The sequence below is a fragment of the Gouania willdenowi genome, chromosome 4 (genome assembly GCF_900634775.1).
Source record: "Gouania willdenowi chromosome 4, fGouWil2.1, whole genome shotgun sequence".
Classification (NCBI taxonomy): domain Eukaryota; kingdom Metazoa; phylum Chordata; class Actinopteri; order Blenniiformes; family Gobiesocidae; genus Gouania; species Gouania willdenowi.
This window is the reverse complement of record NC_041047.1, coordinates 5,921,453-5,948,713: the sequence shown is the minus strand read 5'-3', so window position 1 is coordinate 5,948,713 and position 27,261 is coordinate 5,921,453. Positions and strand designations below refer to the sequence as shown.

The 27,261-nt window shown below is 38.3% G+C and overlaps 1 protein-coding gene across 5 annotated transcripts; it reads left to right on the top strand.

Moving 5' to 3' along the window:
* The first annotated feature begins 994 nt into the window (after nucleotides 1-994).
* On the top strand, nucleotides 995-23,068 carry LOC114462257 (protein psiR-like). 5 transcript variants are annotated; one of them, XM_028444952.1, is made up of 25 exons: nucleotides 995-1,126; nucleotides 1,429-1,530; nucleotides 1,646-1,792; nucleotides 1,887-2,000; nucleotides 2,738-2,881; nucleotides 3,588-3,683; nucleotides 3,776-3,934; nucleotides 6,325-6,441; nucleotides 6,698-6,841; nucleotides 7,576-7,671; nucleotides 7,764-7,922; nucleotides 10,303-10,419; nucleotides 10,676-10,819; nucleotides 11,548-11,649; nucleotides 11,742-11,900; nucleotides 13,427-13,543; nucleotides 13,800-13,943; nucleotides 14,671-14,772; nucleotides 14,865-15,023; nucleotides 16,552-16,668; nucleotides 16,925-17,068; nucleotides 19,756-19,857; nucleotides 19,935-20,105; nucleotides 20,185-20,295; nucleotides 21,889-23,068. In XM_028444952.1, the coding sequence occupies exons 1-25, from the start codon at nucleotides 1,078-1,080 to the stop codon at nucleotides 22,044-22,046; spliced, it is 3,174 nt and encodes a 1,057-aa protein (XP_028300753.1). In that variant the 5' UTR covers nucleotides 995-1,077; the 3' UTR covers nucleotides 22,047-23,068. The 5 variants fall into 5 exon arrangements, with proteins under 5 accessions (XP_028300753.1, XP_028300756.1, XP_028300754.1 ...); XM_028444955.1 differs by having other exon boundaries at nucleotides 7,570-7,671; nucleotides 11,554-11,649; XM_028444953.1 differs by having other exon boundaries at nucleotides 7,570-7,671; nucleotides 19,762-19,857.
* Nucleotides 23,069-27,261: the final 4,193 nt, after the last annotated feature.

The following is a 27,261-nucleotide window of genomic DNA, read 5'->3' as shown; positions in this document are numbered from 1 at the left end:
AACACATTTTTATCCATGTGGCATTTGAACGTGGATTATTTTTTACAGTTAATTGTAAGTGCAAACTACTTCAGAGCTACCAAGTAATCATAAAGGAAGCTTTTACGTTGAAATTACAAAGTTACACATTTCAACTTTAATTATAAAACAATCACAAAGAATATAATAAAGCAGAAAGTAAGCCTCAACATGTGCCACTTTATTTCCCCTAATTGTTTTATTTTCTAATGATAATGTGGAAATATTTCTTAGGAAGTCGACGTGCTCCAATTTAAAAAAAGAAAAAAAATCATGAATCATGTAAACTGGTTGCACTAGTTAATAAATAGGCTAGGTTGCAGGGTGTTCATCAGTGTACTGTAAATATTGTTTTGTTTTAAATTATAAGTTGCAAAGGTGAGTTAAAAAGAACAGAAACCAAAGGAATTAAAACCTTGCTCATTATTGTGTTGATAATACATATTCTATAGTTTGTGGCCTAGTGGTTAAGGACGCTGGGCTTGTAATTGGAGGGTTGCCGGTTCAAGCCTCACCTGGGCCGTCACTGCAGTTTGTTGAGCAAGTCCCTTAACCCCAAACTGCTCCCCAGGCGCCGCAAAATGGCTGACCACTGCTCCTCAGGGATGGGTTAAATGCAGAGTACAAATTCCATTAATGTAATAACATTACATGGCCTGTACAAGGCGAAAGCCCTGATTTAATTTTTTTAATCTTTAATCTTAACCACCAATCTGTGAAAACCTAATTAAAACTTTTTGTCAACAAAATGAGCACTGGTTGGAGCTAATACGTGTCTGGAGTTGTTATTCGGAATTCTTGCTGCGCTGTGGAGCAGCCACAGTCCTCAGCTGCACTATTAACATACGTAAATGCATCTCTAACCTTAAAGTATGTACTTGTTACAATCAGGATGATCAGGTTTAATGGAACCCTAGGCAATGACAACAATTTAGTTTAATTACATGTTAAGTATAGAAAGGGAGTGTCCAGGCATGCTATTGTTGATGCACTGAAGCTTTTTTCATTATGCTATTGGACTCTGATAAGTGAGGTTTCGGCACTTACCTGTTGATCAAAATGAAGCTGCTACTTTCTGTCAGTCTCCTTTGGATTTTCTCCATTTCAGGTAAGATTTCTTATTTTAATGATTCCCCTTGAGATACCAGTTGTCCTTTTTTAATTTCATAAAATCCAGTTAATTAAAGTAATCTCATTAAGTTCACTTTAACCTGGAAGGTTAATTGAAATGTTGCCCAACACCAAATAAAATGGCTCTGAACAGATATTTAAACAGATCTTAATAATGCTGTGTCCCTTGTAAACTTTTGTTCATGAATCAAAGTCACAAAGCAAATACATTTTTATACTGGAATTATCTGTTTGTCTCTTTAATAACATTCGTTTGACTTGTTTTCTTGAAATATCCAGCTGAAGGACTCCAGTGTCTGAGCTGCACTGATTCAACGTGTTCAACTATAGAATCTGTCACATGTTCCACTGAGACAATGTGTATCACAGCTTCTATTCTCGGTAACGTTTTCATCCTGTTGCCTTAACTTTTTTTGTGTTTTCACAGTCACATTTCAATGGTGAGCTGCCTATACCTTCTATCAATACTGAAAGTCTCTGTTTTGACTCTCACCAGTTTCTTCTGAGTTCACTCTCTTCAGAGGCTGTGCATCTTCCTCTCTGTGTTCATCAAAGACATTCTCACTGCATCTGGGTTCTCCTAGAAGACGTATATCTGCTGAGTGCTGTGACACGGACAACTGCAACTCTCAGACCTTACCCAGTGAGTAGGATTATAGAAAAGGGCCACACATTTGGTGTAGACAAAAAGTGGAATACAAAACTGAAAGAAGTCTAACATTTGTCTCTTTTACCAGGTCCTACGCCTCAGTCTCCCAATGATCTGCAATGTTTCTATTGTCCTGATGATGATCATTGTGATGATGTATTGGACTGTGAAGGAGATGAGAACATGTGTATTCAAGGAAATGGTGAGTTTAGCATTTATGTTGCTGCTGTTTTGAAATTTAAATCACAACCATTAAACGTAATAAATCTATAATGTAGACATTTTAAAAGATAATACAATAGATTTTCATTTAGCAGAAGCTTTTATCCAAAGCCACGTACAACACGAGAAGTTGATGTGATGACCTAGATGGATTTGAACCTCCTTCCTAAGTGTTGCGCCACCAGCGACCAGCATTTTTATGACCAAGAAATAATTGTTTTCACTCTGTGACACTGCCAGTGCTATTTTATTCTTTCCCAGAAGTTTGATTTAAACACACCCTACCTTTATCTGTTGTCACTCAGACATGTTATTGTGTTGTTTATTGCCTTGGCTGCACACACTATAAAACCCTGTCACGCTAAAAAACCATTTCAAGAAACTGGCTGAAGAGTGTCACTTTAACTTTGTCACAATGAGAAGAGATAATGGAAGAAATGTATGCGATGGAAAAAATCACTCACTACCTAAGACTGAAATCTGCTAATTTTGATCAGAAATGGGCAATCTATAAGACCCAAGTGTGAATAGGAATCTTTGTAATTATAATACCCTTCTGTTCTGTTTTGTTTGATATCATTTGTAAATAATTAAATTTAAAAAAAAAAAAATAAACAAATAAAACATCTCACACAAATAGGCTTTGCTTCATTGGTAGAATACGATTTGCAATTCATTTTAATCACATTTCAATAAGAACTTGTCGTCTTTTCACAGCAAAGAGTGGTACTCCAATTCGCGGCTGTGCGTCTGCCAATATGTGCCAAGCTGCATCAATCAATGGAGAGCTGCCATTTTATGAAGATCTTGGTGAACTTACGAGTGGAACCACATGTTGTGATACTGATCTGTGTAACAATGGTATGACCACACAACTCTACTTCTATAACTTAAACTTTATCTACTGCTAAAGACAATGTAACATTTTCAGGAATGTTAATAATGGTTCATTTATTAGTCATTATTATTTTAGTAGTTTTCGTCTATTTTTACTTGATGAAAATGTATTTATTAACCAAAACAACACAAATAACTAAAGTTTATTATTTAAAACTTAATAATGTTAGGCTAATAAATAAAGTATGCTCAAATTAAACTTTATAAACAATAAAAAAAAAATAAAACATGCATAATCCAAACCATCGTAAATCCCACATTGTGTCCTTGTGCTAACAAATTAGCCTCACAACATTTCTAATACCGTACTTTCCTTGGTAATAAAGGTCAGTGTGCTGGCTTTAGAGGTGTGGGCGGGGCCTCGCGATTTTAAGCCACTGGAATGGGCGTGGCTTCTTTAGTGGTTTGAAAATTTTTAGATATTTAGACTCATCTTAAACTATCATTACAGTACTTTTCATTAACACATGGTTAAGTATTAACTATTACAACATTGGTAAGTTGGTTTTACTTAGTGTAACCCCCCTCTAACAACCTCCTTCCTCTGCCATTGTAATTAGTGATGGTTATTAAATACGCTTCTTTAAAGTAAGCTTTTCAGGAGCATCATGTTTTTTTCAACCTAGTTTTACTAATTTCTCATGTATTTTTTATCTTTATCCTGCTGAAGGACTCCAGTGTCTGAACTGCACTGATTCAACGTGTTCAACTATAGAATCTGTCACATGTTCCACTGAGACAATGTGTATCACAGCTTCTATTCTCGGTAACGTTTTCCTTTGTAATCTGATATTTTTAAGTAAAAACATTTACTCTGACGCTTATCACAACTGACAGTCTGTGTTTTTACAACACCAGATTCTTCTTCTGAGTTCACTGTCTTGAAAGGCTGTGCATCACCCTCTCTGTGTTCATCCACGGGCCCAAAGACATTCTCAGTGGATCTGGGGCGCTCTGGTAGACTTATATCTGCTGACTGCTGTGAAACGGACAACTGCAACTCTCAGACTTTACCCAGTGAGTATAAGATCAGGGTGTGATTAGCCTGTGGGGATGGTGGCACAGAGAGGCACAGATCTTGCTCGTGCCAGCCCCAAACTGTAAGGCATGAATGCGATAAAATAGAATCCATGAACATCTCTCCAACCCAAAGTAACTCGTTGCGCAGAACTTGTGCGTAACGGACTGACACGGTTGTTGTTTTTTGGAGATGGTTGAGCTCTTAGTGAGAAACATTGCTTCCATTTTGCCTCTTCAGTCAGGCAGGTTTATCTTGTTGAACCACAGCTCTGGATAATGAGGAAGTTTGATCCGGATTAAAACAGGGACATCACACCACACTGCTATTAATCTGCTAAACAGAAAGCAGAACAAAAAAGGCTGAAGTGCAGGAGCAGATTGTTTTAGTCTGATGGACAGACTCTCACCTTTACTCGCTTGACCATGTTGTTTCTTGTGGTGTGGATGGTGATGACAAAAAAGGTGGTGTGGAAAAAGTCCTCGGACCAATGACTTGTAAAAAATATGCAGTTTATTAAATACAATCAATGTCCTGAACAAGTAACAAAGAGTGAAACCTGTTGAGAGCATGCTAGCCGGATCATTGCAAAACTCTGAACCCGAAAGAGAAAAGCAAAACTCTCAACTGCTCGGGGGCAACCAAGGCGTATATATCTTTTAGAAGTACGTCCTCCAATCTTTAACATTAGCTCATCACCATATAAGGAATTAGCTCAGTTCTGGGTGTCAACATAAGGGAGACAGTCTATCAATCAAATGGAAACTTAAGGCAGGAAATTTGAGCCTGTGCCTCAACAGCGCTGTAATACACAGATTTGGGAAAACCAAGTCTCACATATGGAACAGTTATTAGGTTACCATGTCCCTGATAACGACTAACACTAACCCTCTAACTAAAAACTCTCTTGGTGATCTGGGCTCATCTGTTAAAACCAGCCTCAGAAACCTTGGGGTTGTTTTTGATCAGTCCATGTCTTTGGAGGGACATTGTTGTCAATTGACTAAAAACTGTTTTTACCACCTGAGAAATATCTCTAAAGTGAGGCATCTATTATCAAAATCAGATCTGGAACTGGTCATACACGCATTTATATCATCTCGTATTGACTACTGTATTTCTGTTTTTACTTGTTTTAATAAGTCGACCCTAAACAGACTCCAGATCATTCAGAACGCTGCTGCCAGATTTTTAACTGGTGCTTCTAGAACATCCCACTTCACCCCCATTCTTGCTACTCTGCACTGGCTTCCAGTTAAGTTTCGCATAGAATATAACATTTTAGTTCTCACGTTCCGAGCATTACATGGTCAGGCCCCTAAATATATCTCAGACTTGTTGTGCCCCTACTCATCAGGGCGATGCTTTCGGTCTTCAGGTCAGGGTCTCCTAAAGACCCCAAAAACTAAATTTAAAACCAGAGGAGACCTGGCGTTCCAGGCTGTAGCTCCCAGACTCTGGAATAACCTGCACCAGTCTCTCAGGGAGCTCAACTGTGTGGACACTTTTAAAAAAACTGCTGAAGACTACACTTTACAGTAAAGCTTTTAGTTAACTGGATTTTAATTTTTATTCGTTCTTTAATGTTGCTGTTCTTATGATATTTATGCACTCTTGTTTTATTATTCTATTGTGTTTCACTTGTACTTTTACTACAACTCTGTACAGCACTTTGTGATTTTATCTGCAAAAAGCGCTTTATAAATAAACTACTTACTTACCTACTTACTTACTTGCTGACTTAACACCTGTGTCAACGTTCTCATTGCCCCAAAAGACATACACCTCCCCTTAATGTCAAAATAGGGTACCTCACAATTTATTACTCAAAAACGAACTTTGCGGACACAAAGTCTAAAGGCCTGTCTTTCCCATCCTTACCATACTGCACCCAAATTGTTGTGGAATTAGTCATGGTGTTTAGGGCCTCTTGTTTAACCTATAGTTTCACATATGCATCTTGCTGGGATCAATTCTTTATTGAAAAGGACTATCAACCTCTGATATTACATGTTAAATGCTTTAATACACTTCAACCACAAAGAAGAAAGAAAGAAATTCGATAGCACTTTGTTGTATTTCATATTTTCTGTTCAACTGATATCGGGAAAGAATTGAGATTTAATTTGTTTGTTTTCATTTGGCACATTTAAAAACAATATGAGAAAATATTTCTGCTAATTCAGTGGTTCAGTTCACATTAAAATAAGGCCTTCCTCATATGTTATGGAACCAAATCTTACACTAAAACACTTTTTATACAGCCTATGTTTTTTAACAAATCGCACCCTGAGTAGGCTCATATAAAAGGGCCACAAACTGTATTTGATGTACACAAAAAGTGGAATATAAAATCAAAATAAGTCCAACATGTTGTCTCTTTTACCAGGCCCTACCCTTACTTCATCTCCTAATGGTATTCGCTGCTTGTTCTGTTCTGATGATGATCGGTGTGATGTTATCTTAAACTGTCAAGGAGAGGAAGACATTTGTATTAAAGGAAATGGTGAGTTTCACTTTTATGTTGCTGATGTTTTATTGTCCATTTAAAATGAAAAAATACAACTTTCAGAAGTGGTTAAATGGTTATCCATAAATGTCAATGTGTCTAACACTATTACTTTACCTTCGTCTATTGTCACTCAGACATGCCTTTGTGTTATTTATGGGCTTTGGATGCACATACTATGAAACTTATTGTAGCTGGTTACATCAGTAGAAAAAAATTACAATTTGATGAGAACTTGTCATTCTATTCACAGCAAAGAACGGCACTGCAGTACAAGGCTGTGTGTCTGCTGGTCTGTGCCAAGCTGCATCAATCAAAGGAGAGCTGCCATTTTATGAAGATCTTGGTGAACTTACGAGTGGAACCACATGTTGTGATACTGATCTGTGTAACGATGGTACGACCACATAACTCTACTTCTCCAATTTAAACTTTATCTCCTGCTAAAGACAATGTAGCATTTTCAGGGATATTAATAATAATGATTTATTTATTAATCATTATTATTTTAGTAGTTTTAGTCTATTTTTACTTGATAAAAATTTATTTATTAACCAAAACAACTCAAATATCTAAAGTGATTTATTATTTAACACTTAATAATGTTAGGCTAATAAATAAAGTATTCTCAAATTAAACTTTATAAACAATAAAAAAATGAAAAATGCATAAACCAAACCATTGTAAATCCCACATTGTGTCCTCATATTCATTTACTTTTTTTTCTGTGTGCTAACAAATTAGTGTCAACATTTCTAATGCCGTACTTTCCTTGGTAACAAAGGTCAGTGTGCTGGTTTTAGAGGTGTGGGCGGGGCCTCGCGATTTTAAGCCACTGGAATGGGCGTGGCTTCTTTAGTGGTTTGAAATTTCTTAGATATTTAGACTCATCTTAAACTATCATTACAGTACTTTTTCATTAACATATGGTTAAGTATTAACTATTACAACATTGGTAAGTTGGTTTTACTTAGTGTAACCCCCCCTCTAACAACCTCCTTCCTCTGCCATTGTAATTAGTGATGGTTATTAAATACGCTTCTTTAAAGTAAGCTTTTTAGGAACGTCATGTTTTTTTTCAACCTAGTTTTACTAATTGCTCATGTATTTATTATTTTTATCCTGCTGAAGGACTCCAGTGTCTGAGCTGCATTGATTCAACGTGTACAACTATAGAATCTGTCACATGTTCCACTGAGACAATGTGTATCACAGCTTCTATTCTCGGTAACGTTTTCCTTTGTAATCTGATTTTTTTAAGTAAAAACATTTACTCTGACGCTTATCACAACTGACAGTCTGTGTTTTTACAACACCAGATTCTTCTTCTGAGTTCACTGTCTTGAGAGGCTGTGCATCACCCTTTCTGTGTTCATCCACGGGCCCAAAGACATTCTCAGTGGATCTGGGGCGCTCTGGTAGACTTATATCTGCTGACTGCTGTGAAACGGACAACTGCAACTCTCAGACTTTACCCAGTGAGTATAAGATCAGGGTGTGATTAGCCTGTGGGGATGGTGGCACAGAGAGGCACAGATCTTGCTCGTGCCAGCCCCAAACTGTAAGGCATGAATGCAATAAAATAGAATCCATGAACATCTCTCCAACCCAAAGTAACTCGTTGCGCAGAACTTGTGCGTAACGGACTGACACGGTTGTTGTTTTTTGGAGATGGTTGAGCTCTTAGTGAGAAACATTGCTTCCATTTTGCCTCTTCAGTCAGGCAGGTTTATCTTGTTGAACCACGGCTCTGGATAATGAGGAAGTTTGATCTGGATTAAAACAGGGACATCACACCACACTGCTATTAATCTGCTAAACAGAAAGCAGAACAAAAAAGGCTGAAGTGCAGGAGCAGATTGTTTTAGTCTGATGGTCAGACTCTCACCTTTACTCGCTTGACCATGTTGTTTCTTGTGGTGTGGATGGTGATGACAAAAAAGGTGGTGTGGAAAAAGTCCTCGGACCAATGACTTGTAAAAAATATGCAATTTATTAAATACAATCAATGTCCTGAACAAGTAACAAAGAGTGAAACCTGTTGAGAGCATGCTAGCCGGATCATTGCAAAACTCTGAACCCGAAAGAGAAAAGCAAAACTCTCAACTGCTCGGGGGCAGCCAAGGCGTATATATCTTTTAGAAGTACGTCCTCCAATCTTTAACATTAGCTCATCACCATATAAGGAATTAGCTCAGTTCTGGGTGTCAACATAAGGGAGAAACAGTCTATCAATCAAATGGAAACTTAAGGCAGGAAATTTGAGCCTGTGCCTCAACAGCGCTGTAATACACAGATTTGGGAAAACCAAGTCTCACATATGGAACAGTTATTAGGTTACCATGTCCCTGATAACGACTAACACTAACCCTCTAACTAAAAACTCTCTTGGTGATCTGGGCTCATCTGTTAAAACCAGCCTCAGAAACCTTGGGGTTGTTTTTGATCAGTCCATGTCTTTGGAGGGACATTGTCGTCAATTGACTAAAAACTGTTTTTACCACCTGAGAAATATCTCTAAAGTGAGGCATCTATTATCAAAATCAGATCTGGAACTGGTCATACACGCATTTATATCATCTCGTATTGACTACTGTATTTCTGTTTTTACTTGTTTTAATAAGTCGACCCTAAACAGACTCCAGATCATTCAGAACGCTGCTGCCAGATTTTTAACTGGTGCTTCTAGAACATCCCACTTCACCCCCATTCTTGCTACTCTGCACTGGCTTCCAGTTAAGTTTCGCATAGAATATAAAATTTTAGTTGTCACGTACCGAGCATTACATGGTCAGGCCCCTAAATATATCTCGGACTTGTTGTGCCCCTACTCATCAGGGCGATGCCTTCGGTCTTCAGGTCAGGGTCTCCTAAAGACGCCAAAAACTAAATTTAAAACCAGAGGAGACCTGGTGTTCCAGGCTGTAGCTCCCAGACTCTGGAATAACCTGCACCAGTCTCTCAGGGAGCTCAACTGTGTGGACACTTTTAAAAAAACTGCTGAAGACTACACTTTACAGTAAAGCTTTTAGTTAACTGGATTTTAATTTTTATTCGTCCTTTAATGTTGCTGTTCTTATGATTTTTATGCACTCTTGTTTTATTATTCTATTGTGTTTCACTTGTACTTTTACCACAACTCTGTACAGCACTTTGTGATTTTATCTGCAAAAAGCGCTTTATAAATAAACTACTTACTTACTTACTTACTTAACACCTGTGTCAACGTTCTCATTGCCCCAAAAGACATACACCTCCCCTTAATGTCAAAATAGGGTACATCACAATTTATTACTCAAAAACGAACTTTGTGGACACAAAGTCTAAAGGCCTGACTTTCCCATCCTTACCATACTGCACCCAAATTGTTGTGGAATTAGCCATGGGGTTTAGGGCCTCTTGTTTAACCTATAGTTTCACATATGCATCTTGCTGGGATCAATTCTTTATTGAAAAGGACTATAAACCTCTGATATTACATGTTAAATGCTTTAATACACTTCAACCACAAAGAAGAAAGAAAGAAATTCGATAGCACTTTGTTGTATTTCATATTTTCTGTTCAACTGATATCGGGAAAGAATTGAGATTTCATTTGTTTGTTTTCATTTGGCACATTTAAAAACAATATGAGAAAATATTTCTGCTAATTCCGTGGTTCACTTCACATTAAAATAAGGCCTTCCTCATACGTTATGGAACCAAATCTTACACTAAAACACTTTTTATATAGCCTATGTTTTTTAACAAATCGCACCCTGAGTAGGCTCATATAAAAGGGCCACAAACTGTATTTGATGTACACAAAAAGTGGAATATAAAATCAAAATAAGTCCAACATGTTGTCTCTTTTACCAGGCCCTACCCTTACTTCATCTCCTAATGGTATTCGCTGCTTGTTCTGTTCTGATGATGATCGGTGTGATGTTATCTTGGACTGTCAAGGAGAGGAAGACATTTGTATTAAAGGAAATGGTGAGTTTCACTTTTATGTTGCTGATGTTTTATTGTCCATTTAAAATGAAAAAATACAACTTTCAGAAGTGGTTTAATGGTTATCCATGAATGTCAATGTGTCTAACACTATTACTTTACCTTCATCTATTGTCACTCAGACATGCCTTTGTGTTATTTATGGGCTTTGGATGCACATACTATGAAACTTATTGTAGCTGGTTACATCAGTAGAAAAAAATTACAATTTGATGAGAACTTGTCATTCTATTCACAGCAAAGAACGGCACTGCAGTACAAGGCTGTGTGTCTGCTGGTCTGTGCCAAGCTGCATCAATCAAAGGAGAGCTGCCATTTTATGAAGATCTTGGTGAACTTACGAGTGGAACCACATGTTGTGATACTGATCTGTGTAACGATGGTACGACCACATAACTCTACTTCTCCAATTTAAACTTTATCTCCTGCTAAAGACAATGTAGCATTTTCAGGGATATTAATAATAATGATTTATTTATTAATCATTATTATTTTAGTAGTTTTAGTCTATTTTTACTTGATGAAAATTTATTTATTAACCAAAACAACTCAAATATCAAAAGTTATTTATTATTTAACACTTAATAATGTTAGGCTAATAAATAAAGTATTCTCAAATTAAACTTTATAAACAATAAAAAAATGAAAAATGCATGAACCAAACCATTGTAAATCCCACATTGTGTCCTCATATTCATTTACTTTTTTTTCTGTGTGCTAACAAATTAGTGTCAACATTTCTAATACCGTACTTTCCTTGGTAACAAAGGTCAGTGTGCTGGTTTTAGAGGTGTGGGCGGGGCCTCGCGATTTTAAGCCACTGGAATGGGCGTGGCTTCTTTAGTGGTTTGAAAATTTTTAGATATTTAGACTCATCTCAAACTATCATTACAGTTCTTTTTCAATAACATATGGTTAAGTATTAACTATTACAACATTGGTAAGTGGGTTTTACTTAGTGTAACCCCCCCTCTAACAACCTCCTTCCTCTGCCATTGTAATTAGTGATGGTTATTAAATACGCTTCTTTAAAGTAAGCTTTTTAGGAACATCATGTTTTTTTTCAACCTAGTTTTACTAATTGCTCATGTATTTATTATTTTTATCCAGCTGAAGGACTCCAGTGTCTGAGCTGCACTGATTCAACGTGTTCAACTATAAAATCTGTCACATGTTCCACTGAGACAATGTGTATCACAGCTTCTATTCTCGGTAACGTTTTCCTTTGTAATCTGATATTTTTAAGTAAAAACATTTACTCTGACGCTTATCACAACTGACAGTCTGTGTTTTTACAACACCAGATTCTTCTTCTGAGTTCACTGTCTTCAGAGGCTGTGCATCACCCTTTCTGTGTTCATCCACGGGCCCAAAGACATTCTCAGTGGATCTGGGGCGCTCTGGGAGACTTATATCTGCTGACTGCTGTGAAACGGACAACTGCAACTCTCAGACTTTACCCAGTGAGTATAAGATCAGGGTGTGATTAGCCTGTGGGGATGGTGGCACAGAGAGGCACAGATCTTGCTCATGCCAGCCCCAAACTGTAAGGCATGAATGCGATAAAATAGAATCTATGAACATCTCTCCAACCCAAAGTAACTCGTTGCGCAGAACTTGTGCGTAACGGACTGACACGGTTGTTGTTTTTTGGAGATGGTTGAGCTCTTAGTGGGAAACATCGCTTCCATTTTGCCTCTTCAGTCAGGCAGGTTTATCTGGCTGAACCACGGCTCTGGATAATGAGGAAGTTTGATCCGGATTAAAACAGGGACATCACACCACACTGCTATTAATCTGCTAAACAGAAAGCAGAACAAAAAAGGCTGAAGTGCAGGAGCAGATTGTTTTAGTCTGATGGTCAGACTCTCACCTTTACTCGCTTGACCATGTTGTTTCTTGTGGTGTGGATGGTGATGACAAAAAAGGTGGTGTGGAAAAAGTCCTCGGACCAATGACTTGTAAAAAATATGCAATTTATTAAATACAATCAATGTCCTGAACAAGTAACAAAGAGTGAAACCTGTTGAGAGCATGCTAGCCGGATCATTGCAAAACTCTGAACCCGAAAGAGAAAAGCAAAACTCTCAACTGCTCGGGGGCAGCCAAGGGGTATATATCTTTTAGAAGTACGTCCTCCAATCTTTAACATTAGCTCATCACCATATAAGGAATTAGCTCAGTTCTGGGTGTCAACATAAGGGAGAAACAGTCTAGCAATCAAATGGAAACTTAAGGCAGGAAATTTGAGCCTGTGCCTCAACAGCGCTGTAATCCACAGATTTGGGAAAACCAAGTCACACATATGGAACAGTTATTAGGTTACCATGTCCCTGATAACGACTAACACCTGTGTCAACGTTCTCATTGCCCCAAAAGACATACACCTCCCCTTAATGTCAAAATAGGGTACCTCACAATTTATTACTCAAAAACAAACTTTGTGGACACAGTCTAAAGGCCTGTCTTTCCCATCCTTACCATACTGCACCCAAATTGTTGTGGAATTAGCCATGGGGTTTAGGGCCTCTTGTTTAGCCTATAGTTTCACATATGCATCTTGCTGGGATCAATTCTTTATTGAAAAGGACTATAAACCTCTGATATTACATGTTAAATGCTTTAATACACTTCAACCACAAAGAAGAAAGAAAGAAATTCGATAGCACTTTGTTGTATTTCATATTTTCTGTTCAACTGATATCGGGAAAGAATTGAGATTTCATTTGTTTGTTTTCATTTGGCACATTTAAAAACAATATGAGAAAATATTTCTGCTAATTCAGTGGTTCAGTTCACATTAAAATAAGGCCTTCCTCATACGTTATGGAACCAAATCTTACACTAAAACACTTTTTATACAGCCTATGTTTTTTAACAAATCGCACCCTGAGTAGGCTCATATAAAAGGGCCACAAACTGTATTTGATGTACACAAAAAGTGGAATATAAAATCAAAATAAGTCCAACATGTTGTCTCTTTTACCAGGCCCTACCCCTACTTCATCTCCTAATGGTATTCGCTGCTTGTTCTGTTCTGATGATGATCGGTGTGATGTTATCTTAAACTGTCAAGGAGAGGAAGACATTTGTATTAAAGGAAATGGTGAGTTTCACTTTTATGTTGCTGATGTTTTATTGTCCATTTAAAATGAAAAAATACAACTTTCAGATGTGGTTTAATGGTTATCCATAAATTTCAATGTGTCTAACACTATTACTTTACCTTCATCTATTGTCACTCAGACATGCCTTTGTGTTGTTTATGGGCTTTGGATGCACATACTATGAAACTTATTGTAGCTGGTTACATCAGTAGAAAAAAATTACAATTTGATGAGAACTTGTCATTCTATTCACAGCAAAGAACGGCACTGCAGTACAAGGCTGTGTGTCTGCTGGTCTGTGCCAAGCTGCATCAATCAATGGAGAGCTGCCATTTTATGAAGATCTTGGTGAACTTACGAATGGAACCACATGTTGTGATACTGATCTGTGTAACGATGGTACGACCACATAACTCTACTTCTCCAATTTAAACTTTATCTCCTGCTAAAGACAATGTAGCATTTTCAGGGATATTAATAATAATGATTTATTTATTAATCATTATTATTTTAGTAGTTTTAGTCTATTTTTACTTGATGAAAATTTATTTATTAACCAAAACAACTCAAATATCAAAAGTTATTTATTATTTAACACTTAATAATGTTAGGCTAATAAATAAAGTATTCTCAAATTAAACTTTATAAACAATAAAAAAATGAAAAATGCATGAACCAAACCATTGTAAATCCCACATTGTGTCCTCATATTCATTTACTTTTTTTCTGTGTGCTAACAAATTAGTGTCAACATTTCTAATACCGTACTTTCCTTGGTAACAAAGGTCAGTGTGCTGGTTTTAGAGGTGTGGGCGGGGCCTCGCGATTTTAAGCCACTGGAATGGGCGTGGCTTCTTTAGTGGTTTGAAAATTTTTAGATATTTAGACTCATCTCAAACTATCATTACAGTTCTTTTTCAATAACATATGGTTAAGTATTAACTATTACAACATTGGTAAGTGGGTTTTACTTAGTGTAACCCCCCCTCTAACAACCTCCTTCCTCTGCCATTGTAATTAGTGATGGTTATTAAATACGCTTCTTTAAAGTAAGCTTTTTAGGAACATCATGTTTTTTTTCAACCTAGTTTTACTAATTGCTCATGTATTTATTATTTTTATCCAGCTGAAGGACTCCAGTGTCTGAGCTGCACTGATTCAACGTGTTCAACTATAAAATCTGTCACATGTTCCACTGAGACAATGTGTATCACAGCTTCTATTCTCGGTAACGTTTTCCTTTGTAATCTGATATTTTTAAGTAAAAACATTTACTCTGACGCTTATCACAACTGACAGTCTGTGTTTTTACAACACCAGATTCTTCTTCTGAGTTCACTGTCTTCAGAGGCTGTGCATCACCCTTTCTGTGTTCATCCACGGGCCCAAAGACATTCTCAGTGGATCTGGGGCGCTCTGGGAGACTTATATCTGCTGACTGCTGTGAAACGGACAACTGCAACTCTCAGACTTTACCCAGTGAGTATAAGATCAGGGTGTGATTAGCCTGTGGGGATGGTGGCACAGAGAGGCACAGATCTTGCTCATGCCAGCCCCAAACTGTAAGGCATGAATGCGATAAAATAGAATCCATGAACATCTCTCCAACCCAAAGTAACTCGTTGCGCAGAACTTGTGCGTAACGGACTGACACGGTTGTTGTTTTTTGGAGATGGTTGAGCTCTTAGTGGGAAACATCGCTTCCATTTTGCCTCTTCAGTCAGGCAGGTTTATCTGGCTGAACCACGGCTCTGGATAATGAGGAAGTTTGATCTGGATTAAAACAGGGACATCACACCACACTGCTATTAATCTGCTAAACAGAAAGCAGAACAAAAAAGGCTGAAGTGCAGGAGCAGATTGTTTTAGTCTGATGGTCAGACTCTCACCTTTACTCGCTTGACCATGTTGTTTCTTGTGGTGTGGATGGTGATGACAAAAAAGGTGGTGTGGAAAAAGTCCTCGGACCAATGACTTGTAAAAAATATGCAATTTATTAAATACAATCAATGTCCTGAACAAGTAACAAAGAGTGAAACCTGTTGAGAGCATGCTAGCCGGATCATTGCAAAACTCTGAACCCGAAAGAGAAAAGCAAAACTCTCAACTGCTCGGGGGCAGCCAAGGCGTATATATCTTTTAGAAGTACGTCCTCCAATCTTTAACATTAGCTCATCACCATATAAGGAATTAGCTCAGTTCTGGGTGTCAACATAAGGGAGAAACAGTCTAGCAATCAAATGGAAACTTAAGGCAGGAAATTTGAGCCTGTGCCTCAACAGCGCTGTAATACACAGATTTGGGAAAACCAAGTCACACATATGGAACAGTTATTAGGTTACCATGTCCCTGATAACGACTAACACCTGTGTCAACGTTCTCATTGCCCCAAAAGACATACACCTCCCCTTAATGTCAAAATAGGGTACCTCACAATTTATTACTCAAAAACAAACTTTGTGGACACAAAGTCTAAAGGCCTGTCTTTCCCATCCTTACCATACTGCACCCAAATTGTTGTGGAATTAGTCATGGTGTTTAGGGCCTCTTGTTTAGCCTATAGTTTCACATATGCATCTTGCTGGGATCAATTCTTTATTGAAAAGGACTATAAATCTCTGATATTACATGTTAAATGCTTTAATACACTTCAACCACAAAGAAGAAAGAAAGAAATTCGATAGCACTTTGTTGTATTTCATATTTTCTGTTCAACTGATATCGGGAAAGAATTGAGATTTCATTTGTTTGTTTTCATTTGGCACATTTAAAAACAATATGAGAAAATATTTCTGCTAATTCCGTGGTTCACTTCACATTAAAATAAGGCCTTCCTCATACGTTATGGAACCAAATCTTACACTAAAACACTTTTTATACAGCCTATGTTTTTTAACAAATCGCACCCTGAGTAGGCTCATATAAAAGGGCCACAAACTGTATTTGATGTACACAAAAAGTGGAATATAAAATCAAAATAAGTCCAACATGTTGTCTCTTTTACCAGGCCCTACCCCTACTTCATCTCCTAATGTTATTCGCTGCTTGTTCTGTTCTGATGATGATCGGTGTGATGTTATCTTAAACTGTCAAGGAGAGGAAGACATTTGTATTAAAGGAAATGGTGAGTTTCACTTTTATGTTGCTGATGTTTTATTGTCCATTTAAAATGAAAAAATACAACTTTCAGAAGTGGTTAAATGGTTATCCATAAATGTCAATGTGTCTAACACTATTACTTTACCTTCGTCTATTGTCACTCAGACATTCCTTTGTGTTATTTATGGGTTTTGGATGCACATACTATGAAACTTATTGTAGCTGGTTACATCAGTAGAAAAAAATTACAATTTGATGAGAACTTGTCATTCTATTCACAGCAAAGAACGGCACTGCAGTACAAGGCTGTGTGTCTGCTGGTCTGTGCCAAGCTGCATCAATCAAAGGAGAGCTGCCATTTTATGAAGATCTTGGTGAACTTACGAGTGGAACCACATGTTGTGATACTGATCTGTGTAACGATGGTACGACCACATAACTCTACTTCTCCAATCTCAGCTTTTCCTACTCCTTAATACAATGAAACACTTTCATGTTTGTGATCACACATTTTATACAAAATAATGCTTTTTTCTTCTACATTTTAGTATAAAGTATCACTGCTGTTATTTTTTTTTTTCATTTGTCAATATTACATTTTGTTGATAGTTTTACTTGTTGAAAAGTAAATACTTTTTAGTCCAAATTTCAGTCAATTTTTAGTTTTAATCGTCCATCTTTATGTTACAAAAGTAACTTGGTTTAACAATGGTTCAAACACACAATTCTCCAATCTAAGTGTTATTCACTCCTAAAGACAATGTATCATTATCAGGAATCTGATCACATATTGTACATATATAATTTATTGTTCTACATTTGTGTAAACAAAACATCATTGTTATAGTTTATTCCTTAGTGGGTATTATACTTTAAAAAATGTAGTCTGGTTTTAGTTGATGAAAAGTAAATACGGTTCAAACCCATCAGGTTATTATTTCGTAATTCGATTCCCTCATTTTATTGTGCTGCTTGGAATGAAGCCCCTGTTGCCCCTGTGAAAGATGGAGGCCTTGATTGACACTAACTAGAGTTCGAGGAAATTACGTGGTACAACTACATCACTGTTTTTACAAGAAGCACCAAAACAATAAGATAACCATGTTGGCACACACAAAGCAGTCGATGGATTTAACTATGTGATAGTATCACATTCCCCCAGGAAACTGGGCTAGGCCATCGTGTTGCGTGTGCAAAATGTAGGTCCTTGTATTATAACTAGGGGTGGGACGATAAACAGAGTTCACAAGACTAGAACATATACGACGAAACAGGAAGATATTTTTGGGAAGAAAAATGACAAAACAAATGCAGTTTGAAAAATAACCAAGCTTTTTTTTTTGCTAACTCTAGGTTTACTTACTTATACTCTGGGTATAATATTTTCAATTCAAGTTAATAAACAAATAACATATATAAGACCAGCTTTTCCTATTTAAAGTGCAAGAAGTACAACTCTGCCATTGTTCCGATGCCACTTCTACCATGGACAATATCTTATGTCTTCGTCATAGAAAAAAACATTGGTAAACAACACATTTCATCATTACTTTTGACAAAAAGTAATGGTTTCAACAAGACAGTCCTCATAACTTTGAATTTCCATGTCAATGCTCCTACATCTCAGTCATACCTCTTTGTAACTAACAATAATGATTAAATATGATTCTCTAAATTAAATATTTTAGGACAAACATGTTGTTTTTAACCTACAGTGGATATAGAAAGTGTACACACCCCTGTTCAAATGCCAGGTTTTTGTGATGTAAAAATGACACCAAGACAAATAATTTCACAACAGCTATATTTTTTTATATATTTGGCGCAAAAACAACACTGCTCATCACCAAAAGAACACCAAAACTAGTGAAGCATGGTGGTGGCAGCATCATGCTTTGGGGCTCTTTTTTTTCAGCTGGAACTGGGGCCTTAGTCAGGGTGGAGGGAATTATGAACAGTTCCAAATGCCCGGCAGTGTTGGCACAAAACCTATGGGCTTCTGTTAGAAAGCTGATGATGAAGAGGAACTTTATCTTTTAACACAACAATGACCCTAAGCACACAGCCACACCAACAAAAGAATGGCTTCATCAGAATAAGATTGAGGTTTTGGAATGACCCAGCCGTAGTTCAGACCTGAATCTGATTGAACATCTGAGGGGTGATCTGAAGAGGGCTGTGCACAGGAGATGCCCTCACTATCTGTCAGATTTGGAGCGGTTTTGTAAAGAAGAGTGGGCAAATATTGCCTCATCAAGATGTGCCACACTGATAGACTCTTACCCAAAAAGACTGTGCTGTAATAAAAGCCAAAGGTGCCGCAACAAAGTATTAGTTTAAGGGTGTGCATGTTTATGCAACCAGGTGATCTTAAGTTTTTTTTTATTTTTCCCCTTTAAAGGTTTCAGTTTGTTTTTCAATTGCATTGTACAGGTTATAGGTCACATTAAAGGTGGAAAAAGTTATGAAATTATTTATCTTGGTGTCATTCCTTTACATCACAAAAACCTGGCATTGGACTTGACTCGACTGGTTAATATCACAATTTGAAAAATGTAAATAATCAAGCTTTGGAAATTTCAAAAGAATTGATTTCCATTTGTTAATAAAACAATCACGGTTAATCGATTATAATTAAAACTATTCCACCACCTCTAACACACAGACAGGTTTCCAGTGGTAACGGCTTTTGTTGCCCAGAGTACACAGATTTTAGCTCAGTTAGCGCTGGTTAGCGTAGCCAGTCTCTCTGTAGCTTTCTAGTTCCAGTCACTCAATGAATGATTTAAATGTACCATTAGTTCTGTTTTTATTACAAAGATCTCTTTCTAGTTTAAAATTGTCTCGTAAAAAAAGATAAATTATTAACACATTTCATATTTTTTTAATTGACAAAATTAACACTGGTTTCAACAAGACTGTCCTCATTACTTTGAATATCCATGTCAATGTTTCTACATCTCAGTCATACCTGTTTGTAATTAACAACAATGATTGAATATGATTCTCCTAAGTGATCCTTTTTAGGAAAAACATGTTCTTTTGCACCTACAGTACAGTATTTACTAATAATAATACTAATGCTCATGTATTTATTATCTTTTTTATCCTGCTGAAGGACTCCAGTGTCTGAGCTGCACTGATTCAACGTGTTCAACTATAAAATCTGTCACATGTTCCACTGAGACAATGTGTATCACAGCTTCTATTCTCGGTAACGTTTTCATCTGTAATCTGTGATTTTCACTCTGATGCTGGACATTACTGACAGTCTGTGTTTTGACTCTATAGAGACCAGAACAAATTCTTCTTCAGAGTTCAGTCTCTTTAGAGGATGTGCATCTTCCTCTCTGTGTTCATCCACGGGCCCAAAGACATTCTCAGTGGATGTGGGTTTCCTAGGCAGACTTATATCTGCTGAATGCTGTGACACAGACAACTGCAACTCTCAGACCTTACCCAGTGAGTCTGATTATAGAAAATGCAACATATTTTTTGTAAAAAACCAAAAGAAGTCCAACAATTCTCTCTCTTACCGCAGGTCCTACCCTTCAATCTTTCAAAAATCTGCGCTGCTTCTTTTGTTTTGGTAATCGGTGCGATCTTATCGTCGACTGTCAAGGAGAGGAGGACAGGTGTATTCAAGGAAATGGTAAGTTAAATGTTGCTGATTTTGTATTCTCCATTTGAAATTAAATTATAACAAAAAAAATAAAAGTGGTAAATGGAGGCAGCAGGCTACATGTCTTCTTTCGACGGGTTGATACTGAAATTTTTGTACAGCACTTTGTGGTTTTTACCTGTAAAAAGCGCTCTATAAATAAAGTTTACTCACTTATCTAGAAGGTCCATTTGACTTAGACTGAAGAGTTCAAAACAAATGCTTAAACTTAAAAGGTTCAACATAATACAAATTTACTCACAAAAAAAAACACACTAAAGACTTAAAAGTTTGACTTGATGGGGAAAACAAACTGTGGCATGATTAAAGGAACAAGGCAAAGGCATCCTGGACAGAAGACAAAGGACCAGCAGACATTTCATACATAAGACATCTCTATGTGCTTTGGCACACTTTAAGTAGTACAGGCCCAAGGACGGCAATCGGGAGATGAGGAACATCTGAGTGGAAACAGAAGTCCAAACTTGCACACTTGCTTATGTAGACATTATGTGGCATGCTTCATATGTCAGCATTCAAGTTGCATTGAAGTTAAATTCCTTGTCATCATGTTTCATGGAATTATAAAATATTAAAATTAACCACACACCCTAAATAGTACTTGTGCAAAGATCTTCCCATAAAACTTCTCACACTACCAGTCTGCATTTCAAGGAAACCATATACAGTATAGGGAACGTGACGGAGGGTAACCAAACCATTCTGGCTTGTGAACAGAGTTTGTGAATGGAAACCCAGTATCGAATGCCAAAAAAAACAGAAACCCCAACGATTCCCCCCCACCTCCTCTCAGTACTAGGAGTAGGCCTAGCACTGTCAACCTTAACATTACTGACTTGGAATATAATGCTATGACTACGAGCTGCTAAGATTGAGTGTAGATGGTAGGGGTGTCGTGATCCGATATCAGAAATCAGTCCGATAGCAGTAAAAGAAATCAGATGGGATTATATCAACCTGCAATATATAATAGGCCTCATGTATATGGGACCTTTGTTGTAGCAAAAGTATTTGCAAAGGTGTATTTCGACCCACATATGTGTGATGTGTAAATATCGGGGCTCTTGATCTGATATGTTCTTCTTACACATGACTTTTGCTACACTCTTGCCACATAAGATTCACAAATGTGTGAAGCAATTTGCAAATGCGCGTGGAGCCACCACCAGGGGGCGCAAGCATAATATTGGCCACAGTGTTTTAAATTCCTGCTGTGGTTGAAACTCACGCTCAGACCTCATCGACTTTCAGGAATCAAATCACTGAATGCTACCAGATGCAAAAACTATGGCTTTTAATCAGCAAATACTTGGCAAACCTTGCAATGATTTGCACTCACCAATTTAGATATTGGATTTTTTCATAGAATAAGATACCAGAACATGTGGTGTCAAAAATTATGACATAGGGATATATATTATGTATACTGTGTAAGGTAAATAAAAATAAAATATATATATATATATATACTGGATATTGGGTAGAATTTGAAAATGTTTTTTAACATGTTAAGTGTGTGTTTAAAACATTAGAATTTAAAAACATTTTGTTTTCCATTCACAGAGATGGGCAGTACTGCACTTCGTGGCTGTGCGTCTGCCAGTATGTGCCAAGCCGCATCGGATGGGGGAGTGCCGTCATTTTTTGAAGGTGTTGGTGAACTAACGAATGAACCCACCTGTTGTACAACTGAGTTATGTAACAATGGAAGTATCGTTTAACAACTGCGTCAACAAAAGTTACAATATTATTCTTGATGATAAACAATCATCCATTATAATTCAGCTTTTGTAATTAGGGTTTAGAACTCTCTGACAAATAAAAAAACTGGCAGAGATTTGTAACGGCCGGATGTAGGGAGCATATTTAAAATTAAAATAAAAACAGAAAATTGTTAATCAAATCAATCAATGTTAATCACACGGTAGTAAACATTTATTTACTTATACATTGTGATAGTGATTCTCTACTAACACCACCTCCAAATAGTCATGCACACCAGCTAATATAAGGAAATAATTATCATTGTAATAAAATGTGAAGTTGTTCATACCGGAGATAAAACAGAATACCTCAGCACAGCTACAAAGAATAGTGAGTAGTCACACCATTATAACAGTCTACACTTATTTTCCAGAATTTATGACCAAAATAACTCATAAAATGAAAGAAGTACAATTTAAAAAGGAAAATAAATCTTACTTTCCTATATGCTTTTAAAACTAAGCTGCTACTTTCAGAGGTGGGAAGAGATAAGTGAGAATAATTCGGGTCAAACTCATTAGTTTTTTATGGAATGGTTGGAAACCTTCCTTGAAATATTTGTTTACTTCCACGCTTGTGCAATATTCTTGTTTGCATCAACTTAACGATGGTGTTTGTTTTATTTACCTCAGCGCTCAGTGTTTGTAGTGTAATGCTAATTTCTTGTATGGCAATATGTTGACTTTATGTGAGTTACAATAATCCAATGTTTTTAAATTCCTACACATTCAGGACCGTTTACACATTTAGAGAACACTTCATTATTCCTCATTGGGAAAAATTGTTTGGTATGGTAATATATATACAGCAATTTTATTTTCTAATCAAGAGATGAAAAACGTCAATTCTTTGATCTTCTATACCTGTTTAAGACTGGAGTTGTAGAGCTATTAAATGTATTTGTCAATTTTGTGTTTCTCTGCAGCTTTCACTGCACCCAATGATAAATGCACTTTAATAAACACATCCTTTCTGAATGCATATGTCTATATTCCCCTTTTTGCTATTCCTGATTCTCTTCCCTGTCATACAGAACTTTGTGCGTGAGCAGCAATGTATCTGGCAATCCTTTATGATAGACAGGCAGTACACAAAATGACTTAAAAGTTACATCAAATGGACACAAAATAACTCATAAAACACAAAAATACTCAAAATCATAAACACACTGGCAACTACAATAGACAACACAACAAAAATGCAAAAAATAAATTATATATATATATAATACTGTCAATAATTCAGCTATTTATTTATTAATAATTTATTGGCTCCATGAGTGAAAAACTGCCATTTTTGCATTGACTCCAATTGTTCATATGAGAGCAAAACTCAAAATGCTGTAAAAAAAAAATTATATGTATATATATATATATATATATATATGCATATATAATATGTGTGTGTTTTTTTGAAATAAAATTCTGATATTTTCCAAACATCTACCATGGCACCAAAAGTTTTTCAAACATTGAAACATTTTGATGCACTCCAGGCTTAGTTTTTGATAAATCTTAAATCTGTGTAAATGATTTGTGTGGGACAGAGATGTATTTAATAAGTTTCATAGATTTTTGAAAAAAAAAAAAAAAAAAAAACACTGGACTTTTCAATGTACCAAATCTGTAGCACATATGGTTTATTGTACATTTTTAAAATTTTGAAATTTAGAGGCTTGCTTCAGCACCACCTTTAGGACCATTGGCTTGTTGTTCATTTGGTGACAAAATAACAATTGTAATAGCCAGGTTTCAACCCATAGAGGGCATTCGCTCGCATTTTACGACAAAATACGTTGTAAAGGTAAAATGTCAAGAGTTGAACTATGATCAATACATATGTATTCAGCAGAAAAAAAGTGGCTTTAGGGTTTAGTTACTCTTTAAGCAGGTGTGCAGCCCTTCCCACTCTCCTATGGTGCTTGTGCTATGCTGTGTGAGCCCAGCCTATCCTCCATTATATTTATCAGGTAGAGGGCAGTGTTGGGAGTATCGGATTATGTAATCACACTGCAAATTATGAGTAACTGTAATCATTTATAGTTGCATTTTAAATAGTTTATAATGGGATTACAGATATATTGTTTAAATCACTTGATTACGTTACTTCTCTGTTTCACAGGTTTATTCACTCTATGACAACCCCATGCATTTCCTTGAAGGCCCAAAGTAGATGTCTTATACTTAGACTTTCTTTATTGTCATTCAAACATGAACTTTACAGATGTGCAGATAAGAACTAAATTTTGTTGCATTGGCTCGTAGTGCAGGATAAAAAAGACAGCAGCAAATATTTACTGTACATAAGGTAAGTAGTGTTTTAAAAATAAGGTGCAGGTATAAATAGATATAAAAAGAAAAGCTATGTGTAAAATTACTTTACAGATAAATATATTGCTCGTTTTTTTCATGTATGTTATATTTTTTACAGTCCAGTGAGGTAATCCGGTGTTGGGGGTTTGAGGGGGGATGAACAGATTATTTTTTGTGTTCGAAAGTCTTATGGCCTGAGGGAAAAAGCTGTCCATGGTGGGGGTGGGAGGTGTTTCTGCTGGTTTTCTGAGCCCTAGTCAGACAGCGGTTGTTTGCGATCTCCTGAATGGGAGGTAGTGAAGTAGTGATGTTTTTTTCCGCCATCCTCACCACTCTCTGCAGGGACTTCCAGTCGGAGGCACGGCAAGCACCGGACCAGACAGAGATGCATTTGTCAGTAGGCTCTCTATTGTGATGCCGGTGAATCTAGCGTTAATGTTTGTTCTGTGTTGCCATGTCTGGGAAGCAATGTTGGGTGTTTCCGTGTGTGTTTGCCGCTCTGATTTAATGGATGTGATTGTGATGTTTCCTCTTGTTCGGGACTGTCCTCACTCTTGCATTAGTTCGTGGTTGGCGGGAGTAGAACTAGAATGAATAAGTGTTGGCGGGAGGAGGAGGAGGAGAGTTAGTTCATGTTCTGACAGTGTGGATGATGTGTAACAGCACTGTGTACGATTGTTCTGCTGCTCTGCAACCAGCAATTTAAAACGACTTCTGACAAGACTTCAGTAATCCTTATTTCACGGCTCATCCACACTACATTGGTGTCAGAAGTGGGATGATGGAACGTGACGGAAGTCCAACAGAACTGTGGGAAGATGCTCGACGCCGCCGAGAGAGAGCAGCCTGGGTTGCGGAGAAGTGGAGAACCCCATGTCTCCCCGACGGCTCCAGCGACAGGTGGCCACACCACCCTGAGTCACTAAGGCCCACTGCGGTTCGAGACCAGAAACCTGCAGAACGACAGAGCTACAGCCCGGAACCGCAACAGCCCGCCACCACTACAGTCACACCCAAGGCTGCTGTCAAGTTGCCGAAATATGACGGCACGAACCAGCTGGAGTTATACCTCAAACAGGTTCGAATCGCTGCAGCACACAACGGATGGAGCAAAGGAGACACCGCCACACATCTGGCCCTCGCACTGGAAGGCCAGGCGCAGCAGGTGCTTCTGGACTTGGCCCCCGCAGAGGAGCGGAACTTGCTCACACTGTCTACGGCGTTAGAACGGCGGTTCGGACAGCGCTCATCAGAGACTGTAGAAAGAGAAAAGTTAAACAACCACCGCCGCCGGGAAGGAGAAAGCCTGGGCGCCTTTGCGGCGGACATTCAGCTACACGTTCGCAGGGGTTACCCTCGTTTCCCCCACATGACGCAGGAAGAGTTAGCTCTCCATGCGTTCCTGCAAGGACTCGCCCCCGAACGGCTCTGCCAACATGTTCGCCTGGCGACGCCTCAGACACTGGAGGAGGCGCTCCGGGAGGCAGAGCGTGTTGAAGACGTCATCTCCACAGCACGGGCGGCACCAAGCATTCAACCCTGCATCAGGATGGCTGACCATGACATTGAGGAGGTACGCCAAGCCCAGTCACCCACCCCGCAATTTCAGCAGCGACATTCATCGACCAGACAGCGCCCACGCCGCTCATCTGACCGCTGCTCTCGGTGTGATGAGCCTGGGCACGTGGCACGCGACTGCCCCGCCCCCGCACCGAGAGTCAGAACAGCCCCGCTGGAGGGAAATGACAGCGAGATGGCCCGATGAGGGGGTCGCCATCCCAGCCCACCATACCCCTCCAAGGCCGTTCCACGCTGGTGGGAAGTTTTGGTCATACCAAGGGACTGTATTTTACCTGCCAGCTTGATGATCAGAGCTGTCAGGCGCTCATCGACACTGGGTCTACCATCTCCCTGGTGCAACCGGGCGTTTTAATGGGCACCAGCGGACCACTGACGAATGCATGGACCCCCACCCAGACCCAGCTGATGACAGTGACGGGAGAAAAGACCGGGATCACGGCGAGAAAGCTGCTTCGAGTCCGGGTTGGTGGTCAGGAGGTGGTGCACGTGTTTGGCTGGCTGACATTAAGGAGCCGTGCAAATTGGGTTGCCCCACCAATCATCATACCGGTTTGTAGAGTTCATAGGAAGGCGGCTCCTGCCAACAGGTCTGGTTTGCGAGAAGGAGGGGTTCCACCCTGGAGAGGGGGCCGATCCGGGTGGGGTCCTCTGCAGTTCAGACCTAATCTCACCAATAATGGTTTTCAACAGTTCAGTAAATTTAGTCATCATTTGAGTGTTCATTTCTTCCCTTAATTGAGATTTAAATTGCTCAAAATCTTTAGCATTCACTGCATTACTGTTGTGGCCTTTTAAAGTAAAACACTGAGGCAGGGGGAAGTCAATGGAGGAGGTTGTTTGATTTCTTTCCAGTCCGAGTGACTGCAGCAATGGCGCAGTGCGGAGCTTGGGCTGCATTCTTTATCAGGCTTGGGATTTGACTACAACCCACTTGCTTTCTCCTCCATGGGCCACGCCCGTAGACCCCCTTTCAGCACACCTGGACAGCAAGAACCAGAGATACAGAGAGACAGAGCAGTGCAAGTCTGCTGCTAAAGTAGACAGTGTTCCCCAGATGATGACCTGCACCTGTGTCACCACACTCACAAGACATGCCCACAACACACACACACAAGGCCTGTGTCACCACACCCACAGCACACACAAAAAGGAGGTGAGGATACAGCTCTACCAGGTTACAGATGTGAATGAATGAGCAGGACCCCGATAAGCCTTGACCATTTTGTTGTTTTTGGCGTGGTTACGGCCGACATTAACCGCAGTTCTGTGCAGAAATAAA

What these genes read in the sequence shown, in the direction of transcription:
- LOC114462257 (XM_028444951.1), top strand. Translation starts at nt 1,078, where the DNA reads ATGAAGCTGCTACTTTCTGTCAGTCTCCTTTGGATTTTCTCCATTTCA. An exon ending in TATCACAGCTTCTATTCTCG is followed by an intron (nt 19,858 to 19,934) that starts GTAACGTTTTCA and finishes TTGACTCTATAG; the next exon opens with AGACCAGAACAAATTCTTCT. An exon ending in CAGGTGTATTCAAGGAAATG is followed by an intron (nt 20,296 to 21,888) that starts GTAAGTTAAATG and finishes TTCCATTCACAG; the next exon opens with AGATGGGCAGTACTGCACTT.